A 27,987-nucleotide genomic window follows, 5' to 3' on the forward strand; every position below is an offset into this window, starting at 1 on the left:
TTCAGGAGGTGATTGGTAGATTCTTTCCATTTCTATTTTACCCTCTGGTTCTAGAATATCAGGTCAGTTTTCCTTGCTAATTTCTTTAAAGATGATGTCTGGGCTCTTTCTTGATCATGGCTTTCAGGTAGTCCCATAATTTTTAAATTTTCTTTCCTGGATCCATTTTCCAAGTCAGTTGTTTTTCCAGTGAGATACTTCACATTTTCTTCTATTTTTTCATTCTTTTGGTTTTGTTGTATAATTTCTTGATTTCTCATAAAGTCATTGGCTTCTGTTTCTTCCATTCTAATTTTTAAGGAATTATTTTCTTCAGTGAGCTTTTGACCTCTTTTTCTATATTGCCCATTCGCCTTTTTAAGACATTCTTCTCCTAATTGGCTTTATGGAGCTCTTTTGCCATTTGGGATAGTCTAATTTGAAAGCTGTTATTTTCTTCAGCATTTTTTTGGGATTCCTTTAGCAAGTTGCTGACTCGTCTTTCATGTTTTTCTTGCATCACTCTTATTTCTCTTCCCAATTTTTCCTCTACTTCCCTTACTTGATTTTCAAAATGCTTCTTGAGTTCTTCAATGGCCTGAGACAAATTCATACTTTTCTTGGAGGTTTTGGATGAAGGAGCTTTGGCTTTTTCTGTCTTCTTCTGGTTGCTTGTTTTGATCTTCCGCATCACTAATGACATAAGAAAATTACCTCTTCATTGAGAAAGTAAGAATCTATAGTCTGTTTCTTTTCCCCTATTTTGTTCATTTTCCCAGCCAATTACTTGATTTTTGAGTTCTTTGTTAAGTGGAGTGCTCCAAAAACAGCTGCAGCTTCAGCAGTGGCTGCCATCACCTTGGAGCTGGAGCTGGAAGTGGGGCAAGGGTTGAGGCCAGGGTCAGGGCTGAGATTGGGGCTGGACCATGCTCCCCTCTCAGCCAAGTGAGAGACTCTTCCTAGTGATCTTTGAAGCTGTCTTTGGAGTTTGTGGATTGAGAAGTTTGGAAACCATAGCAGCCACCAGTGATTCAGTCCCCTAAGGCCACTGCCTGATGTGATAAACACTTCGGTCTACCTTCTAGATTGTCTTGGGCTGAAAATTTACTTCCGTCTGTCATTTTCTGACTTCTGCTGCTCTAGAATTTGTTTAGAGTCATTTTTTACAGGATTTGTTGTGGGGTTTGGGGAGAGCTCTAGCAGGTCCCTGCTTCTACTCCACCATCTTGGCTCCACCCCCAACTGGTTTATCTTTCATCCAAAACTATGGTTCTGTAGAATCAGCAATCTTTACAACAATCAGGGAAGACATATGTTGCTGAAAATGTTAAGGCCCCAAGTCATCTGTAAATTATAGTGTTCCCCTATTACCTTCAGGATAAAATATCCAGTCCTCTATGTGGCATTTAAAGCTGACCCCTTCCTATCTTTCCAGTAATCTTTCATTTTACCCACCTTCAGACATTTTATAATACAGCTACACAGAAATGTTGCTCTTTCTCACAAACAAGAATTCATCTCCCATCTACACTGGTTGGCCCACCTGCTTGAAGCATCCTCCCTCCTTACCTCTCCCTATTGGTCCCTGTTCCTTCAAGACTCCACCAAAACCCACCTTCAGCAGGAGGCCATTCCTGATCCCCCAAATGCTAATGCCTTCTTCTCTGAGATTACTTTGGCCTCCTTGGCATCTATACCTGATAACAGGATGGCTACATCAAAGGGAATGAACAGCTCATTGTCCTTGGAAAGGGTTCTTATTGTCATTAAGCTTGCAGTCAGTAGATCAATTTTTTTAAAATGCATTTATTTAGTACATATTAATGTACCAGGCACCAGAAATACAAATACAAAATGTGAAACTATTCCTGCTGTCAAGCTTGTATTCTACTGAGGAAGGCATCTTCTACTCTGTTTCATCTACTGTGTCTGTATGTATATATTTATACATATGCCATCTCATGTATACATATGCTGTCTCTCCCATTGGTATGTAAATTCCTTGAAGGCAGAGATGAATTTTTACCTTTTTCAGTATTCCCAGTGTTTAGCAGAGTGCCTGGAACATAGTAAGCACATTGCAAATGCTTCTTGACTGACTAATTGAAAGATTCCACTTCAGATTTTTTGCAAAGTGATATTTTTCATTGCTTTTTTGTATATTTTCTCTGCCTCAATCATAAATTGTTTCATGCTTAGAATACTGGGTATCACATTAGAAATCTTGGAGATTTCTTTTATCTTCCTCTCAAAAATGCCAGAGAAGCACGGCCTTTTCTATTTTCCTCGAGATAACATAGATTCCATTGGTTAAATGATAGGACTTATTCCCCTTACTGATAAGCTGTTACAAGATCTCAGCTTGGTAAAGGTCAAAACTCTTAATTCAGACCCAGACACAGCATAACTCATTTCCACAGGTTATTTGAAGCTTTTTCTCCTTCAGCTGCCTGAGCCTTACCACTTTGATGTCCAATGTTAAGATACCCCTGAGTGTACTGTACTGCCTCAAATCATGACCTCACTGACCCTGGTCCCGTGCAGTCTTCCTGTAAGACTGAGGTTGAGTTTTCTGATGTTCTCTCCCAGGCTGAATTACAAATTGTCGTAGGCTTTCACTTTGATCTTTACACCTAGTAGGATTCCCTGAGAGGTGGTTTTGTCAATGAGGACAGAGTCACAGAGGCCCAGATGATGTAAACTAGCAGTGATAGGAAGACCTCTCCCTCCATTTCTCATTTATAATTATAAGGCAAAATAGATACTGGACTTTGTAAATCCTCAAGGGCTCTTTGACACAGGACAAATCAGATACTTCCTTCTGGTTTTCCCCATCATCAGTAACCATTATGCTAGGGAGTGCCAATGCGTACTATTTCTTGCTATGGTTACAGCATAGCTTACCGAGAGGAGCAAGTCTTATGCCTGGCCAGCAGGCTGCTCGTCCTCCTGTGGAGCTCGCTAGTAAAAGAATAGGGCAGGAGAGCGGGTCAATGAAGCAACTCCGATTTATTCAAGCAAGCACTCTGATTATATAGTCTCTGCCAGCTAGCCCAGTGAACCATGGTAACACACCTAAACAAACCCGAAACTATAGAAATGAACGCAAGCTGGAACTATAGTGACAACAACAAACCAGGGGTGGGGCCGTCCCTTCCAGCGCCATCTTGTTCACCCTTCCCTGCTGCAGACTCAGTTTACCTGATGTCCGTCAGTGTGGCGTCCCAGATGGTGTGGCGGTCAGCGCCCCTTACAACTCCCCCTTTTAGTTTTAGACCTGATGACCTTCTCGAGTTTGTACATCTCTCAGATTGAACTGATTTTCAGTAAGCATCTTCATTGTATCTTTTACAGTTCGTAGGGCACATTTGAGGCATGCTGGTATGAGACATATAACAATCAGGATAACAATACTTCCTGACAACAATGGACCTAGCCAATTAAACAATGAGGTGGAATGACCAAAAAGTTGCATCATGTCTGAAACAGAATTTTCAGGTATTAACTTTTTTGTCCCTTGAGTATTTATATCCAATGCCAATTTTTCCAACAGTTTCATTTCACTTGAAACATTGAAGAGTGTTAAACCATGTAACTGAGCTCTTATTTCTTCCCAATTAAATTCAGTATCATTGTACAATTTGTTCATTATACAAAAATGATGATATCTGTAATCACATCTTAAAGCCAATTGTGTTTCTATGGCCTGCAGTTCATCCCCTATTGCTATTACATCATTTCTTAACATTTGAATGGCCTGATAAAATTCATGATCCATCTTCAATTGTTCCCTAAATCCCACTGATACATTATTTGTACAAACACCAAGGATAGCCCTTCACCAGTCCTATAAAGTTGAAATGTCTACTAATGTCCAAAGGTCCAATACTGGTCCTCGGCCTGGCTCACTGCTAGAAGCAGTAAGATACAGCTGACTAATTTCATGGCTCAGGCGTTGTAGTTTCTTCTTCTTTCTCTGGCGGAATTCCTGTGATTTCTTCCTGGTGCTGTACGACCCGTAGTCTTTTCACTAGTACCCAAATCTCCTTGTCTCCTGTAAAGATACAAGCATAACCCTTGCCCCAAGTTATTATGGTATGTGGTCCAGGCCATTGCCCTTCCTGATCTCGCCACATGGCTGTCTGTCCCGAGGCTGGAGGTGTCCATTCCAATTTTTTCTTAAAATCATCTGGTGGTCTGCCTGATCTGACCATCTGTTTCATGGCAGGCATAAGACCGTGCTCATCGAATTTTAGGTAATTGATAGTGAAAAGTGCCAATTTTAATTGATCATGTGCTGTGGACCTGGGTCACGAAGCTCCCCCTTTTTGTTTTTGGACATATTGTTTTATGGTGCGGTTCACACGTTCTACTATGGCTTGTCCTGTGGGGTTATAGGGGATCCCAGTCACATGAGAGATTCCGAATTCTGAGAGAAATTTTTGGAATGCTGAAGCAGTGTATGCTGGGCCATTATCAGTCTTTAATAGTCATGGGACGCCATGGGCTGCAAAACATTGAAGCATATGACTACACACGTCCTTAACTGCCTCTCGGGTGCGTAGAGTAGCCATGATGAAACCGGAGAAAGTGTCTATAGACACATGGACATATTTAAGTCTCCCAAATGAAGCTGTGTGAGTCACATCCATTTGCCAGATATCATTAGGATGTGATCCCTTAGGATTGTACACTCTGCATGGCATCGGTGGCTGGAAAGGAATGCATGCTGTGCATGATTTTACAATCTTTCGGGCCTCTTTCTTAGTAATTTTATATAAATGTCTTAATGATTTTGCTGATATATGAAACTTATTGTGAGCCTGCTGAGCTTCCTCAGTGGTTTCTAGGTATACACCTCCTGACACTACTCGATCCACAACCTCATTTCCTGCTGCTAGAGGCCCTGGTAGATTGGAGTGTGATCTTAGATGTAAAATGTGGAATGGGAACATACGTCCTCTTATGGTGTTTTGGACTTCCGCAAGCAACTGTCCAATTTCTAATTGGGTTGATATGCAGGCAGTCTCTAGGTCTGGTAAAAGTGTGGCTACATATCTACTGTCGGTAATGACATTGATAGGCTCATCAATTTCTAAAGCCTTCCAGACCGCAAATAGTTCGTTCTTTTGGGTGGATGAGAATGGAGTATCATATACCTGCAACCATTTATCTTGATATACATATGTGGCTGCTCTATTTAATTTTGTGGCATCAGTAAATACATTCTTTCCTATGACCGCAGTGTCATAGTGTTTCTCAGCCCATGTCCATGGTGTTTCCTGGTATATGCTTAGAGCCTTATTTATGTTCCCTGTTTTGAAGTTTTGATTAATAATAACTTGCCCTTCTGGGTATTCTGTACAGCATTTCTCTACTTGTTCTTTAGTGTCTCTACAGTAGATGGCATCAGGATCTCTTCCTATCAGTTTCCTCACTCTCTGAATTGCTTTGTAAACCACTTGTGCAACTAGTACACAGTAAGGGACACAAGACCTATTGTGTACCCTCTTCAAATGTATCCACTCTAATACCCCTTCCTCTTGGTGAAGGCATCCTGTGGGAAGTTCCACAATGAAAAGGATAGAGATATACATATTTTCTGTTGGTCTATATCTCCTGGTGCTAGCCTCTACGATTTTTGTTTGAATTTTGGAGATGCAATCCAACGCTTGAGGAGTCCATTGTTGTGGTGAATTTAAGTCAGGATCTCCTTTCAGCATGTCATACAATGGGTGTAATTCACCTATAGGTATTCCTAATTGTGGTCTAATCCACTGAAGCTCTCCTATCACCTTTTGCATATGATTGAGAGTCTTGATTTTAGACACATCTATTACAGGTGATTTAATATGGATTTGATGTTCTAATATGGTGTGTCCTAAGTAATGTATAGGCAGGTCTTTCTGTGTCTTATCAGATGCTATTTTTAAACCCTGTTTGAGGAATTCTCTCTCTGTCATTTGTAAAGTCATTTCTAAAATTTCCATGTTATCATGAGCTCCCAAGATATCATCCGTATAATGGAGTATCAACACCTGGGGAAATCTCTTCCTGACTGGGTGTAATGTCTTGTCTACATACCACTGACAAATTCTGGGACTGTTTTTCATTCCTTGGGGTGGTACCTTCCATAAGTAATGATGGTATGGCTTCTGTAGACTGACACTGGGTAAAGAGAATGGAAACCTTTTCCTATCCTCAGTATAAACAGGAATACTGTAAAAACAATCCTTGATGTCAATCACCCAAAGTTTATAACTGCTGGGAATTACCTTGGGTGATGGCGAACCTGGCTGCAAAGCACACATCAGCTACATGATGTCATTGATCTTTCTCAAATCAGTCAACATTCTGTATTTTCCAGATTTGTTTTTTATGACAAATACAGGAGAGTTCCAAGGACTAAAGGATTCTTCAATGTGTCCTAACTCTAACTGTTCTTGTATAAGGTCTTTCAGGGCCGTGAGACTTTCATATTTTAGGGTCCATTGATCCACCCAGATGGGCTCATCCGAGATCCATGGTAATTTTGGTGGTGGAATTCTCACGGCATCGTCATCAATGGACCCGTTCCAAAATTTGTTGTTAATCTTACCCCTAATTGTGTAAGCAGGTCTCTTCCCCATAGTATTATGGGAAGCCCTTCCAATACTTGTGGCCAAAATATTCCTGATCTGTCCTCAAAAGTCCACCGTAGTGGTCTGGCCACCTCCCTGGCCCATTGTGAGCCTCCTATGCCATATACATTGTCTTCCTCTCCTATAGGCCATTGAGACTCCCATTGTGAAAAAGGGAATATGCTTCTGTCTGCACCGGTGTCCACAAGGCCTGTTTTAGGTATTCCTTCTATATATATGGTAAGCATTGGTCTCTGATTGCCAATTTGTTGAGTCCAATATATTGTTTGTTCTGTGTTATGATCCATTTGTATCAATTGTGCTACCGGCTGCCCTCTATCCACCTCCACCTCCACATTGTTAGAGTTGCACATCAGGGTCTTGTGTAAGGTACCAATCGGTGGTTGCTGTGCTACGGCCTGTAAGCCTGTGTAAGCATTTGCTGGTGCAGAAATGAAAATCTCTTGCTTTGTGTTGATGCATATTTCCTCTGTTGGTAACCACACTGTTGTGCATGGAGGTGTCAGGAAATTCCCTAGGCTTCTGATTAATTTTGACTGTATGACCCCGACTAGAATGTCCAGTACCTCTTCCTGAATTCTGAAGTGGCCTGTGGGATCGTCTCTGCGTCCTCCCGGTAGCCCCTCTTTTTCTCCTGGGCTGGAGGGATGCCCGTCTGCATGTTTAAATATTGAGCACTACCCTTGAGAGGGGACAATGACCTACACTCTGAAGCACAATGCCCTGTTTTCTTACATTTTGGACAGGGTGTGGTTGGCTTACTCTTAAATGGTGTTCTCTTCCCTTGGTTCTCAAGTCCTTTTCTTCCCTCTGCATTGTTTCTACACTCCCTCTGGTAATGTCCTATTTTTCCACACTTAAAGCATCTCACTCTTGCTCCAGCTCCCTGATAATTTCTCAGCGCCCCTGCGAAGATGGACGCCTGTACTCTTGCTAGGTATGTCTGAGATCCTACCTCCTCACACCTATTTAACATGTCTTCAATGGAACAGTTCTTGGGTAATCCTAGCAGAGCCTTCCTACAATCTGCATTAGCTCCTGATCAAAGGATGTCCTTTATCACTACAGCAGTACCTTCCACTTCACCCATAGTCCTGGTGACAACCTCAGTTACTCGGGCACAGAAATCAGTGAAGGGTTCTGCATTTCCTTGCTTCAGTGATTGCAGAGATACCTTCTTAGGACCCTTCTCAGGAATCAGCATAAAGGCCTGCTCCACCCCTTGGGCTAGCCTCTCATACAGCTCTAGATCATATCCTATTTGCTTAATGTCTACACCATACTCTCCTGACCCAAAATAACATATCATAATACCGTTGGGCATCTGTAGCGTTGCCAGCATTACCTGATGTTGCTATGGCTCTTAATTTTTCTGCCAAAAGCTGAAGAAAGCAAACATATTGTCTGGGAGTCAAGATGGCTCTCATGGTTAATTTCCAGTCATTTGGGGTTAACACATAATTAGCCAATTCTTTTAATCTTATGAGGACATAAGGAGCATTTATCCCATAATTTGTAACCGCCTTTTACAATTCTTCTATCTGTAAGGCTGGTATGGGCCCGTGAGTCCTCGTCACGGAGCCGTCCTCTGCTTTATCCTCCAATACAGGGAACGCACTTATTCATTCCCTGCCAATCTCCCTGAAGCTAGTGTAATCACCATCCTCTCTCAGCTTTTCTAGAGTCTGCTGTAATGCTGATTTTTTGAAAATTATTTGTACTTCTCTCACCTTGTCGCTAGGTGGCAGAATTGTTCCTCTTCTCTCACTCTCTGTGCTTCCTCCCTTCTCACCATCAGTGAACTCCTTTTTCCAGCTAACCCTCCTTTTAGTTTTCAGCAAGCCCTTTAATTTTTCAGTTAACTCTTGCATGTCCTCTCTCAGTTCCCGAACTGTCTCTCTCTCTCGCCATAACTCTTGTTCCAACTCTAAGTCTGGACATATGGATGCTGGCTGCCTTTCTGGGCTGCTGTCCCTTGTACTACTCCTTGACTCAGAGGGGGTCGTCTCTGAGGATGTGGTAAATGTTCTCATTTGCACTGCCTTGCCACCGTCGTCCTCTATGAACACATGCTTCAGCATGTCATAAAGGAAGAAAGTGTGAGGATCCAATTTATTTGGGTTTTCGAGTTCAAAAGCTGTTAACTGCTCTCCAACAATGACCCAAGAGTCTAAACTCATAGGAGGTCGTTCTGACACCCAAGGACAGATTTCACAAATGGTATCTATGAACTTCCTTATATTTCTCAAACTTACTGTAGTTCCATGTTTCCTGATCTTTTTGTAAGTTATTGCTGTGTATTGACCCTGACTCAACTTTTGTGAGCTTTGCCCCATTTCAGTCTTACTCACGGTTACACCTCTTCCCACCGAGCTGAATTGCGCGTGTCTTCTCCTGCGTCCACTTCTCGGATCCGCTTGCTGGAGGACTCGGTGAGGCAGACAGGCTACTGTCTCCCGTCGCGCTCAGGCATCGGCCTTTGACCCTGTCCTGATAGCTCCTGTAGACTGTCTAGGCTTCTGGAGAGCCTGACTCACTCGGGGGGGACTGAGGGACCTGATTGCCTCAGCTGAGATTCCTGAGGGACCTAATTTCCCTTGGCTGAGCTTCCTGCTCCTTCCCCCCTGCTTGTGGCTCCATGTTGGTGGGCGCCAAGTTGCTATGGTTACAGCATAGCTTACTGAGAGGAGCAAGTCTTATGCCTGGCCAGCAGGCTCCTTGTCCTCCTGTGGAGCTGGCGAGTAAGAGAATGAGGCGGGAGAGCGGGTCAGAGAAGGAACTCTGATTTATTCAAGCAAGCACTCTGATTATATAGTCTCTGCCAGCTAGCCCAGTGAATCATGGTGACACACCTAAACAAACCCGAAACTATAGAAATGAATACAAGCTGGAACTATAGTGACAACAACAAACCCGGGGTGGGGCCGTCCCTTCCAGCGCCATCTTCTTCACCATTCCCTGCTCCGGACTCAGTTTACCTGATGTCCGTCAGTGTGGCGTCCCAGATGGTGTGGCAGTCAGCGCCCCTTACATTTCTAACCTACCATTGTTCTTTAATCATTTTATAATCCTTTCACCTGAGGTCTTCAGGGGTCAGTCTTGAACTTCCTTCATAGAAAACCAAGATAGTTGCTGTCCTCACCAAAATTCTTGGGACTTTCAGGAGGGAAGAAAGTGTAGTGACTGACTCCTTCTAATTAGATACTTTCACTCTCCAGCTTCTATGGTTCTCTCCTTTCACTTTCTTTTTCCCTTCCCTACTCTTATTCCATCTTTCACCCCCCACCCCCCAACAATGCCTTCAACTGCCTCAATGTTAGACTGGCAGTGATCATAAGACTTCAGAGAAATTCTAAAAACCATTCCATCAGACAAAGGTTAGGGATCCCATACATTAGTCTATAAACCACTTAGATCAGGATCCTTAACTTTTTTTTGTATCATGGTCTGGTTTGGCAGTCTGGTGAAACCTATGAACCCTTCTCTGAAAAATATTTATAAACTCAGAAAATAGAATGCATAGGATTACAAAAGAAACTTAAAGTTAGTGAAAATAAAGATGTACTTTTTCCTTCCTCCAACTTCATGGACACCCTAAAATCTATGTACAGATCCCTTGGGATCTATGGACCCCAGGTGGGGAACTCATGACTTTGTTACCCTCATGATGGTCATTTTCTTTGCAGCTTCTTCATGTCCTGTCCCTGTATCGCCAAGGCAACATTCACAGCACTGGTGGTGACTATGAATATGCAGGGGTAGTTCTCAATCACCAAGTATAAAAGACTCTCTATATAGAAGGCAGAAGGAAAACATTTATTTAGACACCAGAAAGCCAAATGTGTCATGGTGACCAAGAAGTTAATAAACATGATCAATGCAGGGAGCAAAGCCATTCCAAGCCTCCCTCCACCTTGGTCAGGGCCTTCTCACAAGCAAAGGCTCAGGAGACTGAGCCTTACTGTGCACCTGCCTGTATCCTCTCCTCTCTGCCCTGACTGTGCTCACCCACTTCCTCCTAGTTCTGCTCAGCCCTTCCTGTTCTGCATGTTCTTCAAGCTCCTCCAACCACGTTACTTAGGGTTCCAGGTGATTTAATAGGTCTATTAATATATAGGAAAGATTTTCCAATTCAAATTACCATTACGGTCCCCCTTTACAAATCTTGTTTATATGTTTCTGAAAACCCTCCATAGAGAATGGACTCAACATGCTAGAGGCCTTCCTTGGGTGCTTTGATATTTTAATATATTGAGGAAGCCTACACTGCAATCAAGTTGTCCCCCAAGTATCTCTTTCTTTCCCTTCATGCCCTGACTACCTTTTATAGATAATTACTTTACCCGATGAAGTCACTTATGCCGTTTTATATGTAAATCATAAGTTATAAAACATAGGATCATGGATTTAGAGCTTGAAGAGATCTCTGATCATTTAATTCAACATTTTGCTGATGAGTAAACTGAAGCCTGAAATTTAAGGGATACAGATGAGATTTAACCCAGTTTTCTATTTCTATGTCTGGTGATCTTTAAAAAGAAAACTACATCATACCATTTCTCAATACAATGTTTATTTATATGTATGAATATAATATATAATATGTGCATGGCTATGTACGAATATATGTAATTTTAATAACATGGCTAACATTACTGCGCTAATAATTTAATATTGGACTTTGAGGAGTTATACAATTTGAAAGATAACTTTGCTTTTATAATTCGGTGAGTTTTGTAAACAAAAATTTTTTTTTAAATTGATGTCTAGGAAGTATTCTAAGGGTTTGCCAAAATCTTATCATATCTTCTTGTCTTTTTTGGTAATTTGATGAAGAATGATAAGGTGTTTTTTGCAAAGAATTTTGACAGTCTGGGATTGATGGGAAATCATTTTAGGTATTGAACCAAACTGAGAACCATTACAAGTTGCTCCAATATGTGATCAGGAAGAGCTCATTTTACAAACACATTTCCCTTTCTATCTCTCTCACTGACAATCACATCAGTCACTTTTTTTTTGACCCATAGTCTAGAAATGTTGAGCTTTTTTAGAAGCAGTGCAGAGAGAAAAGGAATATTATTTTCCTTTCTTTTCTAGGAATGAGGAAATTGAGGGATGTAGGGGTCTAAAATAGGATCATAGGCTTTTAATCTGGAAAAGTGTCATTAATTGTATAGATAGAATAAATGGGGCCCTGAGAGACATGACTTGTTCAAGGTCACCTAGGCAGTAGTTATCCCTTCCACATTGCAACTTTCCCCATCACAGTTTCGATATATGGTAGGTCAGCATAAGAAATTAAATGGGAATTTTTAGGGGAAGTTTTGCAAAAGTTGCTGACAAGAAAGCCAACAGATAAGCCAGAAAAAGCTTAGAAACTCAGAATTGCTTAAAATATATGCATAGTATTATAGAATACCAACTGCAATTCTACAATAAGGTATTGTCAACTCCCCATAAATCAGATTTCTTTTTAGTACAAAGGAAGCACCAAAAAGTTTTACACAGAGTTTCCAGATCCTGGTAGTGTCATACCAGTAACCCCCTACATTGTGGACAGAATAACTGTAGTTCAGTAAGGATTCAAACCCAGGTCTTTTGACTCTAAACCCAGTGTGCTTTCATTATTATAATTTTCTCAGGCTAACGAGTTGCATTTAAGGTAGTGCATTCAAATCCATCAGATTTCTTTACTTTTTCCAGGATATTTTCAATATTGCTAATAAATTATTTCTAGGAACTCTGTAGATATACATACATACAATAATCCAAGGTTCCTTATAATTTCTTTTGGACATCTAGCTTGGAGATTCTCAACTATCCTAAGAAATTAAAATTTCATGGCTCTTCTGAAGTGCTATTTGTGTGCTTACTTTATTCCCCATCTCCTAAATCAGGGTCTGTAAGTACTCATCTTTTATAATGTTAATGACATTTCTGTTAATGAAGATCTTCCCACCCGTTAATAGGTCTCAGGTGGAACCCAGTGGGAGAAGATTGATTAGGGGAGGCTTGTTTGTGTAGCAACCGTTTTGTTAAGTGTTAATTGTTACTGAGGTACTGGGTCCCTTAGGGCTCTGAAAAAAATATATATGCTCTAAAGTGAGGTTTTGCTTTGAGGGCTTAGAAGAAGGTTCATGTGCCAGATGAGACTCTGGGTAACCACCCCTCCCCTTTTGAAAACCCAGATGGTGGTGCTTCATATACATAAATAGTCTGATAGTTGCATCTTGTGGTTGATCTATAATGTATGCATGGCTTATGATCAGACAGTTAGAAGCCCAGTCTGTTGGTTTTTTATTTCTCTGCTTATATTTTCCCTTCTGGTGACTATAATTAAGTAGCTTGGTGAACCCTCAAAAGTTGCTTTCCTTTTAGAAAAGCAGATCGAAGAACCTGTGCAGCAGGCCAGGGCATGCCAGGGTGTCTGCTGTTACATTTTTGTAGCTCCCTCACTACCTAGTTTAATGTTTTGCCATGGCAGGGACTCATAGATATTTGTGGAACGCATATCACAGATCAGTTAAAGAACCTTGAGATGTTTAGCCTAGAGAAGAAAAGACTTGTGAGTGATATGATAATTCTCTCTGAACATCTGAAGGTCTGTCATGAGTCAGAGAGACTAGAATTGTGTTGCTCAACCCCAGAAGACACAGCTAGAAGTAATTGGTTAAGTTACAAAGAGGCAAATTTAGACTGTATGTTGAGACATGATCGCAAAGCACTTGCACTAGTTAAAGGTGTTTATATAGACTTCCCATTAACTTCTTCAAGGGAAGAATCTATCTTTCACCTTTCTTTACATCCTTAGGGCTTAAAATAAGTGCATGGCACATAGTAGGTGCTTAATAAATATTTATTGACTGAACTCTATCTTTCACCTTTCGTTACATCCTTAGGGCTTAAAATAAGCGCATGGCACATAGTAGGTGCTTAATAAATATTTATTGAATGAACAATTTTCTGACTACCGCCTCACCTGAAGCATTCAAACAAAGGTTACAAGACTACTTGTCAGGTATGTCACGGAGGTCATTTTTTTTCAGGTAAGTGTTGGACTAGAAGGCCTCTGAGGTCCCTTTAAAGTGGGATTCTATGATCTAGTTCCTTTCTAGATCTATGTCCTATAAAGAGCTTATAATATTCTAGAGGTTGACAAACCATGCTTGGAATATTCTCCCTTGTCTTCCCTAACTTCCTTCAAGTCACAGATAAAATTCCACCTCTGTAAACATCTGTACTAATGTCTTCTCTTAATTCTAGAGCCTTCCATTTGTTGATTATCTCCAATTGATCCTATATATAGTTGTTAGTGTATTTGTTTGCATGGTTTCTCCCCCACTAGACTGAGAGTTCCTTGAGAAGAGGGGACTGTCTTTTGCCTTTCTTTGTATCCACAGTGCTCAGCACGGTCCCTGACACATAGCAGGTTCTTAAAAAAAGTTTATTGATTATTGACCACTAGAAATTGAGGATAGACAGAAACAAAGATGGAGCTAATTATCTGGTGACAAGGGGAGGAATAAGGGTTAGTGAACTGAAAAATCTGTGCTTTTGTTAAGAGTTGGTTTCTTTTGAAGGACTGACAGGATGAATCCATTTGGCAGCAGGGCAGTGGCTGGTTCAACGTTAAAGGGTTTTCTGATTTGGGAGATAATAGTTTAGTAGGAGCAATCAGAGGAAACCATGAATTATTTGATGGATTACGGTCAGTTCACCACCACCCACTTCATGAGATTATAGGACATGTTACGATGGAGCAACTTTCATGGAGTGAGACACTTATACTTGGTGTTTCTAACATCGTGTGGTCATCTCTTAATCACAGTATGAACTTCTCAATAGATCTGTTATATGATGTAGGATGTGTAAGATTCACATAGACTCTAGAAGATATTGACATCAAACTGATGTCTTGAATGGAATTTTTTTATTTTAGGTAAAGATAGAAAGTTGATTGAGAGTTCTCTCTGTCAATGTGTTAGAATGTTTCTTTTGAAACTTTAACTCTTCGCTATGCTATAGGCAGTGATGTTCTTCTTCTGTGCCCAAGCACTAAGATAGAATAAGGACACTGTGGCCTTCATGAAAATTAGAGTTAATTCAAGGGTTAAGAAAAGCTGTAACTGTTTGACTGCTTGTCCACATTTTGCTGTTATGTGACATGACTTTCCTTTCTACCTGCCACACATGGATCCTTAAGTCATTGTAAAGGCAAAACACAGAGGTGATGAAAAAGATTTTTCAACTTGAGCTAAAGCCAGGTTCCTCATTTTGGAAGTCAGAAACAACATCTTAAAAGTATATCCCAACTTATAGTCTGAGGCCGAGAGATCACAGTTGGACTCTTCTAGCTAGCAGGGGATATAAGGCTTGGAGCATAATTATTTCATTAGTCTCTTTGTGGCAGCTTGTGTGGGATGGTCAGGCAGGGGGCTAGGTAGTTATGGGGCAGCTGTCAAGTTCTGATATAAGAAAGATATCCAGGAGTCAAGAGATCAAGATACTGCAGGGGTCAGGGAATCACTGGTTCACTGGTACCATAGAATAGCCTTCCAGGGGTGGAACCAGGAAGTCAGAAACTTGCCTTGGCCCAGAGCAAACCAAAGGCTGAAAGTCAAGAAGTTACCAAAAACAAAAAACAAAAAAGGAGGAACTAGGTCTCAGGGAGTAAGTCAAAGACTGGGAGTTTAAAAAGTTACATGATTCAAAGGTTTTATTTAGAATGCTTAAATAAGTCTAATATTACGTGTCCTCTGCTCTTTCCTACCTGCTTTATAAGTAGTAAGAGATCTTAATCAATAAACAAGTATTGTTAGGTTTCTATGATGTGCCAGGCACTGTGGTACATGCTGTGGATGCAAATACAAAAAAAGGAAAGTCCCTGCTCACAATGAGACTTCTGACTTAAAGGGGGGGAAGGGGATGATAAGAAGTATATACAAAATAAACAGAATAGGTGTCAGTAAATCCAGATACATATGTACATTAATAGTAACAAATATGTTGATCTGAAAACTTGGTTAGAGAGAAAAGGCAACAGGCTAAACGCATACATTTTAGGATTTAATTAATTAATCAATTCCCCATCAAGCTAACAGTTACATAGCGCTATGGAGCCAGGATCAGAACTGGCTGACTCAGTACAGAAACTGACTGTCTTAAGTACATTTTACCATGAGGAAGGAGTTCTCTTAGATAAACACATTGGAAACAAAGTGACATCGGTTGGGTTTTATGATCCCAAGCCATGGGCATCTTCTTTCCATAGCATGTCTCTGTGATTTAAGATAAGGAAAAAGTCCCATCACCCAGGTAACAGACATCCTGTCCTAAACAGGCCTTTGAAGTTGTTTAACTTAACAGAGTTTGACAAAGCTGAAGTCACACCCCAAGGTATTTGTGCTTTTCTCTTAACACTAGGATGGTAGAAGGAGGGTCTGATAAGGAAGTCCCATTTGCCCACCAAAAGGCATCCTCTCAACAAAGGAGACTATTAGGTCCAGGCTCTTCTTAATTCAAACTTTGGCCCTTATTAAAGTCTAAAATTTATATTAAATATTATCAATTAAAAGGCTTTATATATGTGTATACGTATGTATAATGTAAAGTAGTTTAAGAGAGAGAATACTAACAACTGGGAGAATCAGAAAAGGCTTTATATAGAATGGCAGAAATCATATAACAAACCTAACCGTAATATACAAGAAAATGATCTGCTACATTCTGCGACTGAATTCCATAGTTCTTTCTCTGGATGTGGAAGACATTTTGCCTTAAAAGACCAGTGAGAATTTTTTTAAGTGCTTGCATTGCAATGAAGCCAGGAAGACTATCTTCTTGAGTTCAAATTTGGCCTCACTTACTGGCTATGTGACCCTGGGCAAGTCATTTAATCCTGTTTGCCTCAATTTCCTCATCTGTAAAATGAGTTGGAGAAGGAAATAGCAAACCATTCCAGTATCTTTGCCAAGGACACCCCAAATGGGGTCATGGAGAGTCAGACATGAGTGAACAACAACGAAACAATAAAGGGCAAGTGTCGCTCCAATTTTACAGATGAAGAAAGTGAGACCTGGAAATAACTTGCCCATGCTCACAGGGCAGGTAAGTATGAGAGTAAAGGTTTTATACTGGAGTCAGATTGTATTAAATTTTCAGTGTAAGTATTTATACCTCAGGAATTGGCAAAAGCTCCAGATCAGGGCTTGATTTGTTTTGTTTAATATCTAGACTTAATAAAGTAATGGAGAAAATGTTCATAATGAAGATGAAACTGTGCATCCTACTTCCATACACTTTACCAGAGAGCTGGTTGTTAAACACGTAACAGCACATTCCAGCTTCTTTGACAGGTTCAATGTCCAGAGGAGAATTATTCTACCTACTGTACTTCCTCTCACTTTCTGAGTGACTCCTTTTTCTTCTCACAGTTCTTCTGGGACAGTCTCAGACATTTTCCCAAAGTTATTCACTTTTTTTTGACGGAGGCCAAGAATTTTTTCTCTCCTGGGAATTCCCAGGAGTCAGAAAACCAACATGAAAAAACCAGAATTGTCTTAACACTCCTAGGGACATCTCGTGCCCTTAAAATAATCCATGGCAATAGACCTTCCAGGGAGGAAGACAATTACATATGGACAGGAATAAAAAGAAGTATTCAGTACCCTGAAATGCCCTGCATGCCACTGCCATCCAACTGCTGTCCAGCAGTGAAGGACAGAATACAGGATTGTGTGAGTGGGGTGGGTCTGGAAATCCCTCAATACTATAGAAAAAGGAAAATGCTAAATACCACAGATGACAATCATGCGACCCCCTTTCCTCTTCCACCAGAACCATGTCATTTGGTTTCTCATCTTTCTTGGCAAGTGGTTTTTTTATTCTCCTTCCTTCCTTCCTTCCTTCCTTGCTTCCTTCCTTCCTTCCTCCCTTCCTTCCTCCCTTCCTCCCTTCCTTCCTCCCTTCCTCCCTTCTCCCTCCCACCCTCCTTCCTCCTCCTCCTCCTCCTCCTCCTCCTTCTTCTTCTTCTTCTTCTCCTTCTTCTTCTTCTCCTTCTTCTTCTTCTTCTTCTTCTTCTTCTTCTTCTTCTTCTTCTTCTTCTTCTTCTTCTTCTTCTTCTTCTTCTTCTTCTTCTTCTTCTTCTCTCTGCCCACCTTTCTCTCTCTCTCCTCTCCACCACTCCCTTCTTCTCCCTTTTTCCCTCGCTTACAATACTTAGTAATTGTGCTCTGGTCAATTAAAGATCCTTTAGGGGATAAAACCTAGAAGCCAAGGAAAACATTTAAATATGAAAAACAAACAGGTATATGGGAGATGCACATGAACTTTTCAGTCAACAAGTCAACAAAGATTGGTTAAGCACTTGTACTGTACTCAGTGCTGGGAATACAAATAGAAGGAAAAAGGAAAGGTAACTCTTGCCTTCAAGGAGTTTCTATTCTAATGAAAATAGAGAATACTGGATGCTGAAAAGTTGAAGGAGTAAAGGAGAAAGTATTTTGACCAATCACAAGAAGGGGCTACAGGAGTAAACTTTCCTCTTGTCTTACCACTCTCAGATTCATCCTGGGCTAAAATAAAGAAGACATTTTCTTATAGGGTAGTTTTGTTTCTTGGAAAGTTGAAATTCTCATAATTGGCTTTTACTATTGCTGAAGGATGTAGGAGTTTCTACTTGTGTGCGAAAAGAGCTCTTGGCCTGCTAATCATCTCAGGATCCCTGTGTGAGAGGCAGGTAGCAATTCATACAATCACATTTGAGATGTTGTGAATCAAAGCCCAAGAAAGAACTTGTCAGAAACTACCAAGCAAATGAAAATAGTCTAGGATAAAACTGAGTTGTCTGAATGACTTTTACTTTCCATTCTACAATTTTTATTATTACTAATAGAACTATGAGAGACAGTGTAGATAGTGGTTAGACATCTGGCCACATAGTCATAAAGACCCGCTTTTAAGTCTTGCATAGAATACAAACTGACTGTGTGGTCCTAAGCAAGTCATTGAATTTCTGAACTGCCCCCTTCAACTCTTAAACTAGGAATGGCAGAAAAGGTGTGATATATGTTGCTTTGGGAGGATTTTCATTAGGAGTTCTCTGTACTCATGAAATTGGGTCTGGTGAAAAAACCAAGCATACAAAACTAATACAACTATTGTTCCTTAGAATAGTTATTATACTGGAACAAACATCCATTTGATTTGTCTTTTGGAATTTCTATAGTGTAGTTCAAACCTCCTAGATGAGTAGAGTTACTTGGCAATTGTACCAGAATGACTTTATCATAATGTAGTTTATCTCTAACATGACCTGATTTGGGGGAAAATGTATTATAACACTGCAGCCAATCAATCAATTTATTTTATTCTTTGAGTATTTGAGGATGGGGTGGCCAATGCTGTTGGCAGAGAAGACAATTGTAATGCAGGCAGTTGATGAAAATGATTTAGATTAGATTAGTGGTGTAGGATGATGAGGAAGTCAGAGATGAGTTGAAGATAACTTTCCCAAATTGGTAGTAGTTTGTATGACAGATTGCCTATTAATAGTAAATTGAAATGTGACAAAATGCAATACAAGAAATGGAATGCGTTTTAAAGCCTTGAAATGAAGTCACTCCTTTGTTTTGTTTTGTTTTATTCCTATTCAGTCTTTGGAATCAGTTTGACGCCATCCAGCAGATAATCGCACTCAGATCCGTGAACTTGGTCAGACTCTAATTGATGGTGGGATTCTTGATGACATAATCAGTGAGAAGTTAGAGACCTTCAATAGCCGATATGAAGAATTGAGTCACTTGGTAAGAATACATAATACTCGTAAATGATGATGATGATGAATTATTGTTTCACTTTAAAGGAAGAGCAATGAAGGAAAATAAAGTTTTACCATGTAGGCAGTGGTCAGGCTAAAGTCACGCAAAATCATAAAGTAGACCTGACTGGGTTCTTCTTGCATCAATCAAAAGAACTTTGACATTATTTTTATCTTAAACATTCTCTTCATTTGCTTTTGGATATTGTAACAGCAAGCATCCTGACACACATCTAGGATGATCTGCTGGCACATGTTCTTAGATCTGCTTTTCTAAGGAAAGCAATTTAAAATTCTACTTTAATGACATTCACCAAAAGAGAAAATACAAGCAGAGAAGCTTCCACCTGTCTGACCATAAGCAATATGTACATCAGAGATCAACAGACAGATCCAACTGTCTGACCATTAGATACACACATAGTTACTAGAGAGAGAAGTGCCAGCGTCTGGCTTTTCAAAGCTAGGGGGGCTCCTTATCAGTTATCCAGAGTCTCATCTGGCACATGAACCTTCTTTCAAATAGTAAGCCCCAAAAGAAAACCTTACCTCAGAGTATGTATACAATTTTCAGAGCCAGAGGGCATCATGACCTTCACGACCCAGTGCCTCATCAGAAATTAACAAAAACTGTGGACCTTCCTACACAACAAACATCCCCTGATCAAGCTTCCCTGAAGGCTATTACTGGGCAAGGAAGATCTTTAACTCTCATTAACACAGATATAGAATTTTATACCCTTAACTGGACAAAATGCATTTTTCTATTCAGCTATTAAGGTTAAATAGTGTTTGTTCCTAAGAAAAAACAGAGTTCAAATCATCTTGATCAATGATATATCTGAATATATCATTAAGTGCCTTACCTGTCAGCAGTACAGATATATTTCATTATATACTTCTGTGCGTTGTATAGTAACGGGAAAGCTACATTTCACTATTAAGTCGTAGAAGTATTTAAACTTTGACAGCAGATGTTAGTAACGATGTATAAAATGTATTGAAAAAAGCAGAATGTGAATTTCCTTGATCTAAAACAAACACTGAGCAAAACACTATTTTACATGTATAAGCGTTTATAAGATACTGGAATTATATATGCTTACTTGAAACTTACTTACCTGAAAAACTTCATAGAATTATGTTATGTCATTTTTTCCCTATCTTGAGCGTTTTGCAAACCATAATTTTTACATATGTTTATAAAATTGTTACTTTTGGAAACATGTATCTAAAACCCCAAATAACAATAATGTGCATTAGTGACACCATAGAAATTATCCCTGACCAACGCACCCATTTTTCAGTACAGTTCTAGAAATGTTAGCAATAACAGTAAGACAAGAGAAAGAAATTAAATTCATAAAATGAGGCAAAGAAGAGACATGACTATTCTTAGTTGTCAGCGATGTGATCATTTATTTATAATATTCCAGGGAATTAGCAAAGAAACTAATTGAAGCACTGAGTACCTTCAATGAATTTCCAGACTTCACTTTAAAACCACAATCAACAGTATATCTGTACAATTAAAAAAAAAAGTCTGAAGGACCAAACAGAAAGTAAATTTCAAAATAACTACGAAATGTATAAAATATTTTGGAGTTATTCTGTCAAAGCACAGCTAATATTTGTGTAGCTTGGAATAAAAATGTTTCTTCAAGAAACAAAAGATAATATAATTGGAGCAGTCACTGCTCATTGTTCGGTCATACTAACATAATAAAGGTGATAATATTACCAGAGTTCATTTGATGATTTGATCATTAAGAATGAGCAATGGGGTACTTTATCAAATCTAATTGAAGTTGTAACAGTTCACTTGGGAGAACAGATGACCAAAGATATCAAGGTAAATAGTGCAAAAAATTGAGTGGGAGAGAATAGCACTTCTTATTATGTTATTCTATTATATATACATGTATATGTATATATAAAATATATATATTACATTATAAAGCAGCTGTCAGTGAAATCATATTTTACTGTTCAAAAAATAGAAAAAGGGTATCAATGCAGTTGACTTGACAAGGTCTAATCAGAAATACTGGGAGCTCACTTACTTATGTATGGAAAAGGTGAAAGCATAAGGAGAGGAACCTTCATGTGTTACTGGGAAAATTGGAAAGCAGTTTGGTAGAAATTAGGCTTAGACAATATCTTGTACAATAATGCAGAATAATATCCAAATAGATACATGACCTGAATATGAAAGATAATACCAATGGAATGTTGCAAAATTAGGAGATCTTATATACCTTTCATAGCTACAGTTGGTAGATGAATTCTTAACATAAGGAATAGATGAAACTGACCTGATAAAATGAATAATTTTGATTATGTGAAATAAAAAAGCTTTTGCACAAACAAATTTAATGCATACAGTTTAAGAATTGGAAGCAGTCAACTGGGAACTTTTTTTTCAATCAAATCTCTCTGATAAGGGTAGATATCCAAGACATATCATGAATAGAAATATGTAAGACCAAAAGCCATCTGCTAATAGTGAAAAAAATAATAATTTTTAAGAAAAATTTTAACTATTAATAACTAATATTGTAAACTTTTAAGAACTATATCAAAGAATGTTCCATTATCGAATAATTTAAAAAAATGAAAGTCAAGGTAACTCTGAAATTTCATATCACACAGTACCTGAAAAAATTGGCCAATGGTAACTCATATTTTTCCTGCCTTTCATTCATAAAAATGACTTCCCAAAGTCATTCTGTTTTCCTTAACAGAGCCAGAATTTGAAGCCAGTTATTTTGTCTCTGTGTTTTGCGATCTTTATTCTTATACTTTGCTGTTATTTAATGTTGTTTATAGAAGAAATCTAATGTTGTGAGGGGTAGTCTTTTATGCTTTGCTAAGAGAAAAGTACAAGTATCTTTTTTTTGTTACAACTCAATAGCATCTTTTCAATGAATGTTCTTGGATGTTAATTACTTCTCTAAATCAAGTCATAGCTCTCTAAGCGGTGATGCTTTGGCATCTCTTTCTTCTTTTTGTGACCTAGAATGTGTGGATGCTCTTGTATTCTGATAGTTATACCTAACTGAGTGTCTGCTGAGTTTCTTAATACTTTTTCTCCTCTATAGGCAGAATTCAGACAAATTTCTTTGGAAAAGCAACTACAGACCATGAGGGAAACTGACCACATGTTGCAGGTCTTGCAGGAAAGCCTAACTGAGCTGGAGAAACAACTCACCACCTACTTGACAGATAGAATAGGTGCCTTCCAGGTTCCACAGGAGGCTCAGGAAATTCCTCAGTTATGTAAAGTTTCTTAGCTTTCAAATATTGGTACAACGAATGGTTCCTATCAGTTGCTGGAGACAACATGTTTGATGCAGATGCAGCAATTTCATAATGCAGATCTTCTATTTTTATTACACCTTGTCAGGTCCAAGAGGCTTTATACACACCATGTGGGCAGCTCTTTAGAGCTTGTTTGAACTTCTCCTCCTATTAAGAACATATGGGAAATAATAATTATAATCACTCCCATTTATAGGGCACTTTAAGGTTCACAAAACAAAAATAAGGAATGTGGAGTTTTCAGCTATAAGAGATTTTCCGATCATTTCGTCCGTCTTCCTCATTTTAGAGATGAGAATACTGAAGACCAAAGAAAGGTGTAATACTTTCCTTCAGGTAGCATGTGCCAGACTTGAGATTTCAAGTCAAACTGAAATGACTAAAACTATTGAAGGGAGATGAGACTCTCAACTATACAAATTATTGGCTCTCTCCTCCTACACCACCCCTACCACCACACCATCACGCAAATCTTTTCTTAGGATTGTTACAAGACAAAAAACATAAATGAGATTCAGATTCCTATTCTGTGCACAATGTTTGTAGATGTGACCAAGGCCTTTGACACTCACAAATTAGGGAAAATTATGTCAAAATTGGATTGCCCAGAGAAGTTCATCAGTATTGTATGCCAGCGTCACGATGGCAAGTTTGCCCAGGTTGTGGATAGTGGACAATGCTCTTGTGCCTCCCCAGTCATCAATGGAGTGAAACAGGGCTGTGTGCTTGCTCGCATGCTTGTTAGCATGATGTTTTCAGCCATGTTATCAGATACTTTCAGTGAGGATAAACACAGTCTCAAGGGCAACTACCGTACTGATGGTAAGTTCGTCCGTTTGAAAAGGCTACAAAGCTATGACCAAAGTGGAGGGAGTGTTGGTGCACGATTTTCTGTTTGCAGATGATTGTGTACTCAATGCAACCTCTGAAGCTGAAATGTAACAAAGTATGGATCAATTCACTGCTGACTGTGCTAAATGTAGCCTAATAATTAACAGCAAGAAAATACAGGTGCTCCCTCAGCCACCATCCATATGTAGAACTATCGGTTGCAACAAATGGAGAAGTTTTGAACTCTGTGGAAAAGTTCACTTACAATTGGTAGTGTATTTTCCAGGGATGTACACATTGACAATGAGGTCGATGCACGCATTGCCAGAGCTAGCTCAGTGTTTGGGAGGCTCCAAAGAAAAGTTTGGGAGAGAAGAGGTATTAGACTGACTACCAAACTGAAGGTCTACAGATCCATTGTGCTGACCTCATTGTTGTATGCCTGTGAAATATGGACAGTCTACGAGTGCCATGCCAGGAAACTGAATTGCTTCCATTTGAACTGTCTTGGGAGGATTCTGAGGATCACCTGGCAGGATAAGCTACCAGACTCTGAGGTCCTTGCTTGAGCGGAACTGCCAAGCATTCATACTACATTTCAGAGAGCACAATTCCAATGGGCTAAGCACATTGTTCAAATGCAAAGTGTGTGTGTGTTCATCCTTTGTTGACGAAGAAGACCATGCTATCAGAGAAATAATGACATGACTTGCACTTAGTTTTGAGGGAGGACTGTGCAGGTCACCAGCCTCACTTCTCCTCCAGAATCATCTGAATCCAGTGAGGAGATATTCATCAGGATGACTGGAGATGACCCAGGATGAGGCAAATGGGGTTAGGTGACTTGTCCAAGGTCACACAGCTGGTGAATGTCAAAAGTTGGAGGTGAGATTTGAACTCAAGTCCTCCTGACTCCTGTTCTGCTGGCTCTATCCACTGCACTGTACGCTTGCCAAAAACTGTTTCATGGAGAAATCACATGGCATAGGCGATCACATGGTGGTCAGAAGCAGCAATGCAAGGAAACTCTCAAGGTCTCTCTCAAGAACTTTGGAATTGGTTGTGTGACATGGGAGACACTGGCACAGGACCGCTCAGCATGGTGTGCCCACATCAGAAAGGGTGCTATACTCTATGAGCAAAGCAGAATCAAGACAGCACAAAGTAAATGTGGGATGCGCACATTTGGAGTATCCACCCCCAATGTTCATATGACTATCTGTGCTCAATCTGTGGTAGAGCATTCCAAGCTCATATTGGTCTGATCAGCCACAGTCGGACACACAGAAATGTCATTTTGTCATGGTAATGTCATTTTGGTCCTCTTCGAGAACGAAGGACAACAACCAGTTTGGTGATAATCAAGTAATTCTTGAAATGTTGGGGACTGGAAACTTAGAAAGAACCTTATAGATGTAAGACAAAGAAACCTTTTGTAGTGTCAATAATTGCCTCCAGATTTGTTTTGGAAACTAGCATCTCTTTAATATGGGAGTTTTATTAGATTGGCTGCTTTCAAGATTATTAACAGGACAGAAAGTAGAAACAAGATAAGGCCTTAAGTATTCAAAAATATTGTTAAAGAATGGCTTTAGGTTTGGTTAAACTTGCCCTGTTTTGGTTTTTTTTCTGTGTCTTCCCCATACATTGTTTGCTTTTGAAGTTGTACCAATTTAACCAAGACGAGCTTACTGTTCCATTTATTCAAGTGGCCACTTCTCTGATCAACTGCTTGAAAAGCTTCAGAGGCAGGGAAGTAACACTTTCCTGACTGAACTGGGGGAAGACGTCTCTAATGAAATAGTGAGAAAAGAAAATTAACATATGCCCAATCTATAAGGCCCTGGTCTTTATTGGATTTAGGCAAGTAAAGTAAAAATTCTTCATACACTTGAAGGAATGATTGAGACAACTGAATGAAGGGGAAAAGAGAAAGAGAAAAACACCTCATTTCTCATCCCATCTTCTTAAACAAGATTGGCTTAGATCATAGTGCACTAGCTAATTTTAAGACAACCTTAATCTTCTCTTATTGCATGTGGCACAATCCCAAATTCAATTGGCTCTGCAGAGTGGTACAATACAGTGTAATGTTGTATGGAGAAAGTATATCCATTCTTTGTTGCAGGGTATTTAATCAGGCTGATCTGCGACTATTCAGTAACCCATTTTAAATACAGTTGAGAAGAAAACCGGACTCAAATGATTCATGCTGAGACACTTTATGACGTCCTACTATTTTTCTTCTGTAATAAAATCATAGTTCATATTTCCATAGCCCTTTGAAGTTTACAATGTACTTTTATCACCATCAGCCTGCGAGATAAGTCATGTAATTATTACCTATTTCCAGATGAGGAAATTCAAGTCTAAGCCTGAAAGGTCTAAGAGATCTGCATAAAGGAAGGGAAATCCAAGTTTCCTTATTGCACATAAGACATTCTACATTTTGCATGTCTGTAAAGGAGACATTCAACTTTTCTTGGCTTTAATTAATTGCTATTCCTTTATCACCTCTCAAATATGTGCCAGGCACTGGGGATTCAAGGACAAAATTTAAACAGTCTCTGTCCTGGCAGAAATCAGAATTTTTAAGAATGCAAAATATTTCTAAAATATAGACAAGGTAATGGGTTTGGGGAGAAAACATAAATAGCTGGGGCGTGGGATAAGGGCAGAGAATCTAGTAGGACTTCTTGTGGAAAATGGCACTTGAGCTGAGATTTGAAGAAAGCAAGAAATTCTAAGAAGTAGAGATGAGAAAGGAATGCATGCTAAGCATGCTAAGGGATGGAGTCAGGAGATAGAGGGCTAATAAGAGTAAAAGAGAGGAAACTAATTGAGAAAGCTATGTGAGGGCAGACAGGCCCTGGGGCCTGGGGACAGGATTACTGGCCTCAGGCAAGTGGCTTCTGGGCTAGCCCTCAGGTCCTTCTCTCTAGCCAGGCTTGGCAAATCAAGGTGGCCTTGATGATGTTTCCAACACGACTTTGGATGAAAACTTCAAACCTGTGTCTCTGGGAGCCTATCAGGTTTACAGCACCCACTGGTCTGAAGTACCACATGTGAAACCTAGACCAAAGGACTCCTTCCTTTCTCTCTCTCTTCTTCAGACCTCTTGGCTATTTCTGAAAAACTGGCCATTCCAACACTAGAGCACTACTGCCACTTCCGGTGGGGAATGGCAGGAGGAGATAGTCCAATCGGGAAGAAATGATGAAGAAAATTAATGCATAATGAGGTTAGAAAGGAATGTTGGGGGCAGGTTGTGAAGGGTTGGCAAAGTGAAACAAAGGAGATCTGACCCTAGAAAGTCACTGGCCTGTCTGCTAAATAAGGGAGGAAAATTATGAGGGGATAGGATGTGATGAGGAGATACTTGGGGTGGGAAGCTGGTTGAAGAGGCAACAGTCCAGGTAAAAGGAGATGATAGCCAGAAACAGGTCATGTAAGTAAAGAGATGGGGAAAAAATAAAAGATACTGTTAAAACAGATTTGGCAACAAACAATTTATGTGTTGTATGGGGTATAAGAGAAGATAAGGATAGACCGACATTGGGAAGCTGAATTGTCTGGATAAATTATGGTGTTATCAACATGAAAAGGAAAATTCAGAAGATGAGTTGGGGGGTAGGAGGAAAGATAATGAGTTCTGATTAGGAAATGTGGAGATCTGGACAAGGAAGAATTTATGACCAAACAAGAGACAGGGAGCATTATGGGATGCAGAATGGATAATTTTGACTACACTTAATTAAAAAGTTTTTGCACAGACAAATCCAATGCAGTCAAGATTAGAAGGAAAGTAGAAAGCTGAGAAATTTTTTTCTTTTGGAGAAAGTTTCTCTGATAAAGTTCTAATTTCTCAAACATGTAGAGAACTGAGTCAATTTTTTTAAAGGTTACATGTCATTCCCTAATTGATAAGTGGTCAAAGGATAGGAACAAGCAGTTTTCAGAAAATCAAAGCTATAGCCATACGAAAAAAATGCTCTGTCTCTATAGATTAGAGAAATGTGAATTAAAACATCTCTGAGATAATACCTCATATCTACCTATCAGATTGGCTAATATGACAGAAAAGGAAAATGCTAAGTGTTGGAAGGGACATTGAAAGATTAGGACACAACAAATTGTGGTATATGATTGGATGGAATACTAGTATGCTCTAAGAAATGATCAGCAGGATGAATCCAGAAAAATCTGTACAGACTTACATGAACTGATGCAAAGTGAAGTGAGTCTAATATTGGACACGGATCCAACAATACAGTGTGCTGATCAACTGTAAATGACTTAGCTGTTCTCAGCAATGCAATGAGCCAAGACAATTCTGAAGGACTCATGATGAAAAATGCTATGCGTCTTCAGAAAAAGGAACTGACAGAAGCTAAA

General features: G+C 39.6%; 1 protein-coding gene and 1 long non-coding RNA gene across 2 annotated transcripts in view; both read right to left on the bottom strand.

The window, feature by feature from the left end:
• Positions 1–2,969: 2,969 nt before the first annotated feature.
• LOC140526918 (uncharacterized) lies at positions 2,970–12,339 on the bottom strand. Its single transcript, XR_011974595.1, has 2 exons — positions 8,972–12,339; positions 2,970–4,033 (listed from the first exon to the last, which is right to left on the bottom strand). It is a non-coding gene; the product is annotated as an uncharacterized lncRNA (long non-coding RNA).
• An 8,491-nt stretch (positions 12,340–20,830) lies between these two features.
• The window catches only part of LOC140526921 (utrophin-like), a 90,112-nt gene continuing 82,955 nt past the window's right edge, over positions 20,831–27,987 (bottom strand). The window contains exon 19 of the mRNA XM_072643556.1: positions 20,831–22,908. Within this exon, the coding sequence (XP_072499657.1) occupies positions 22,884–22,908 (25 nt within the window). The 3' untranslated portion in view covers positions 20,831–22,883. The remainder of the gene's footprint in view (positions 22,909–27,987) is intronic.

This window comes from Notamacropus eugenii, chromosome 2 (assembly GCF_028372415.1).
Source record: "Notamacropus eugenii isolate mMacEug1 chromosome 2, mMacEug1.pri_v2, whole genome shotgun sequence".
Taxonomy (NCBI): domain Eukaryota; kingdom Metazoa; phylum Chordata; class Mammalia; order Diprotodontia; family Macropodidae; genus Notamacropus; species Notamacropus eugenii.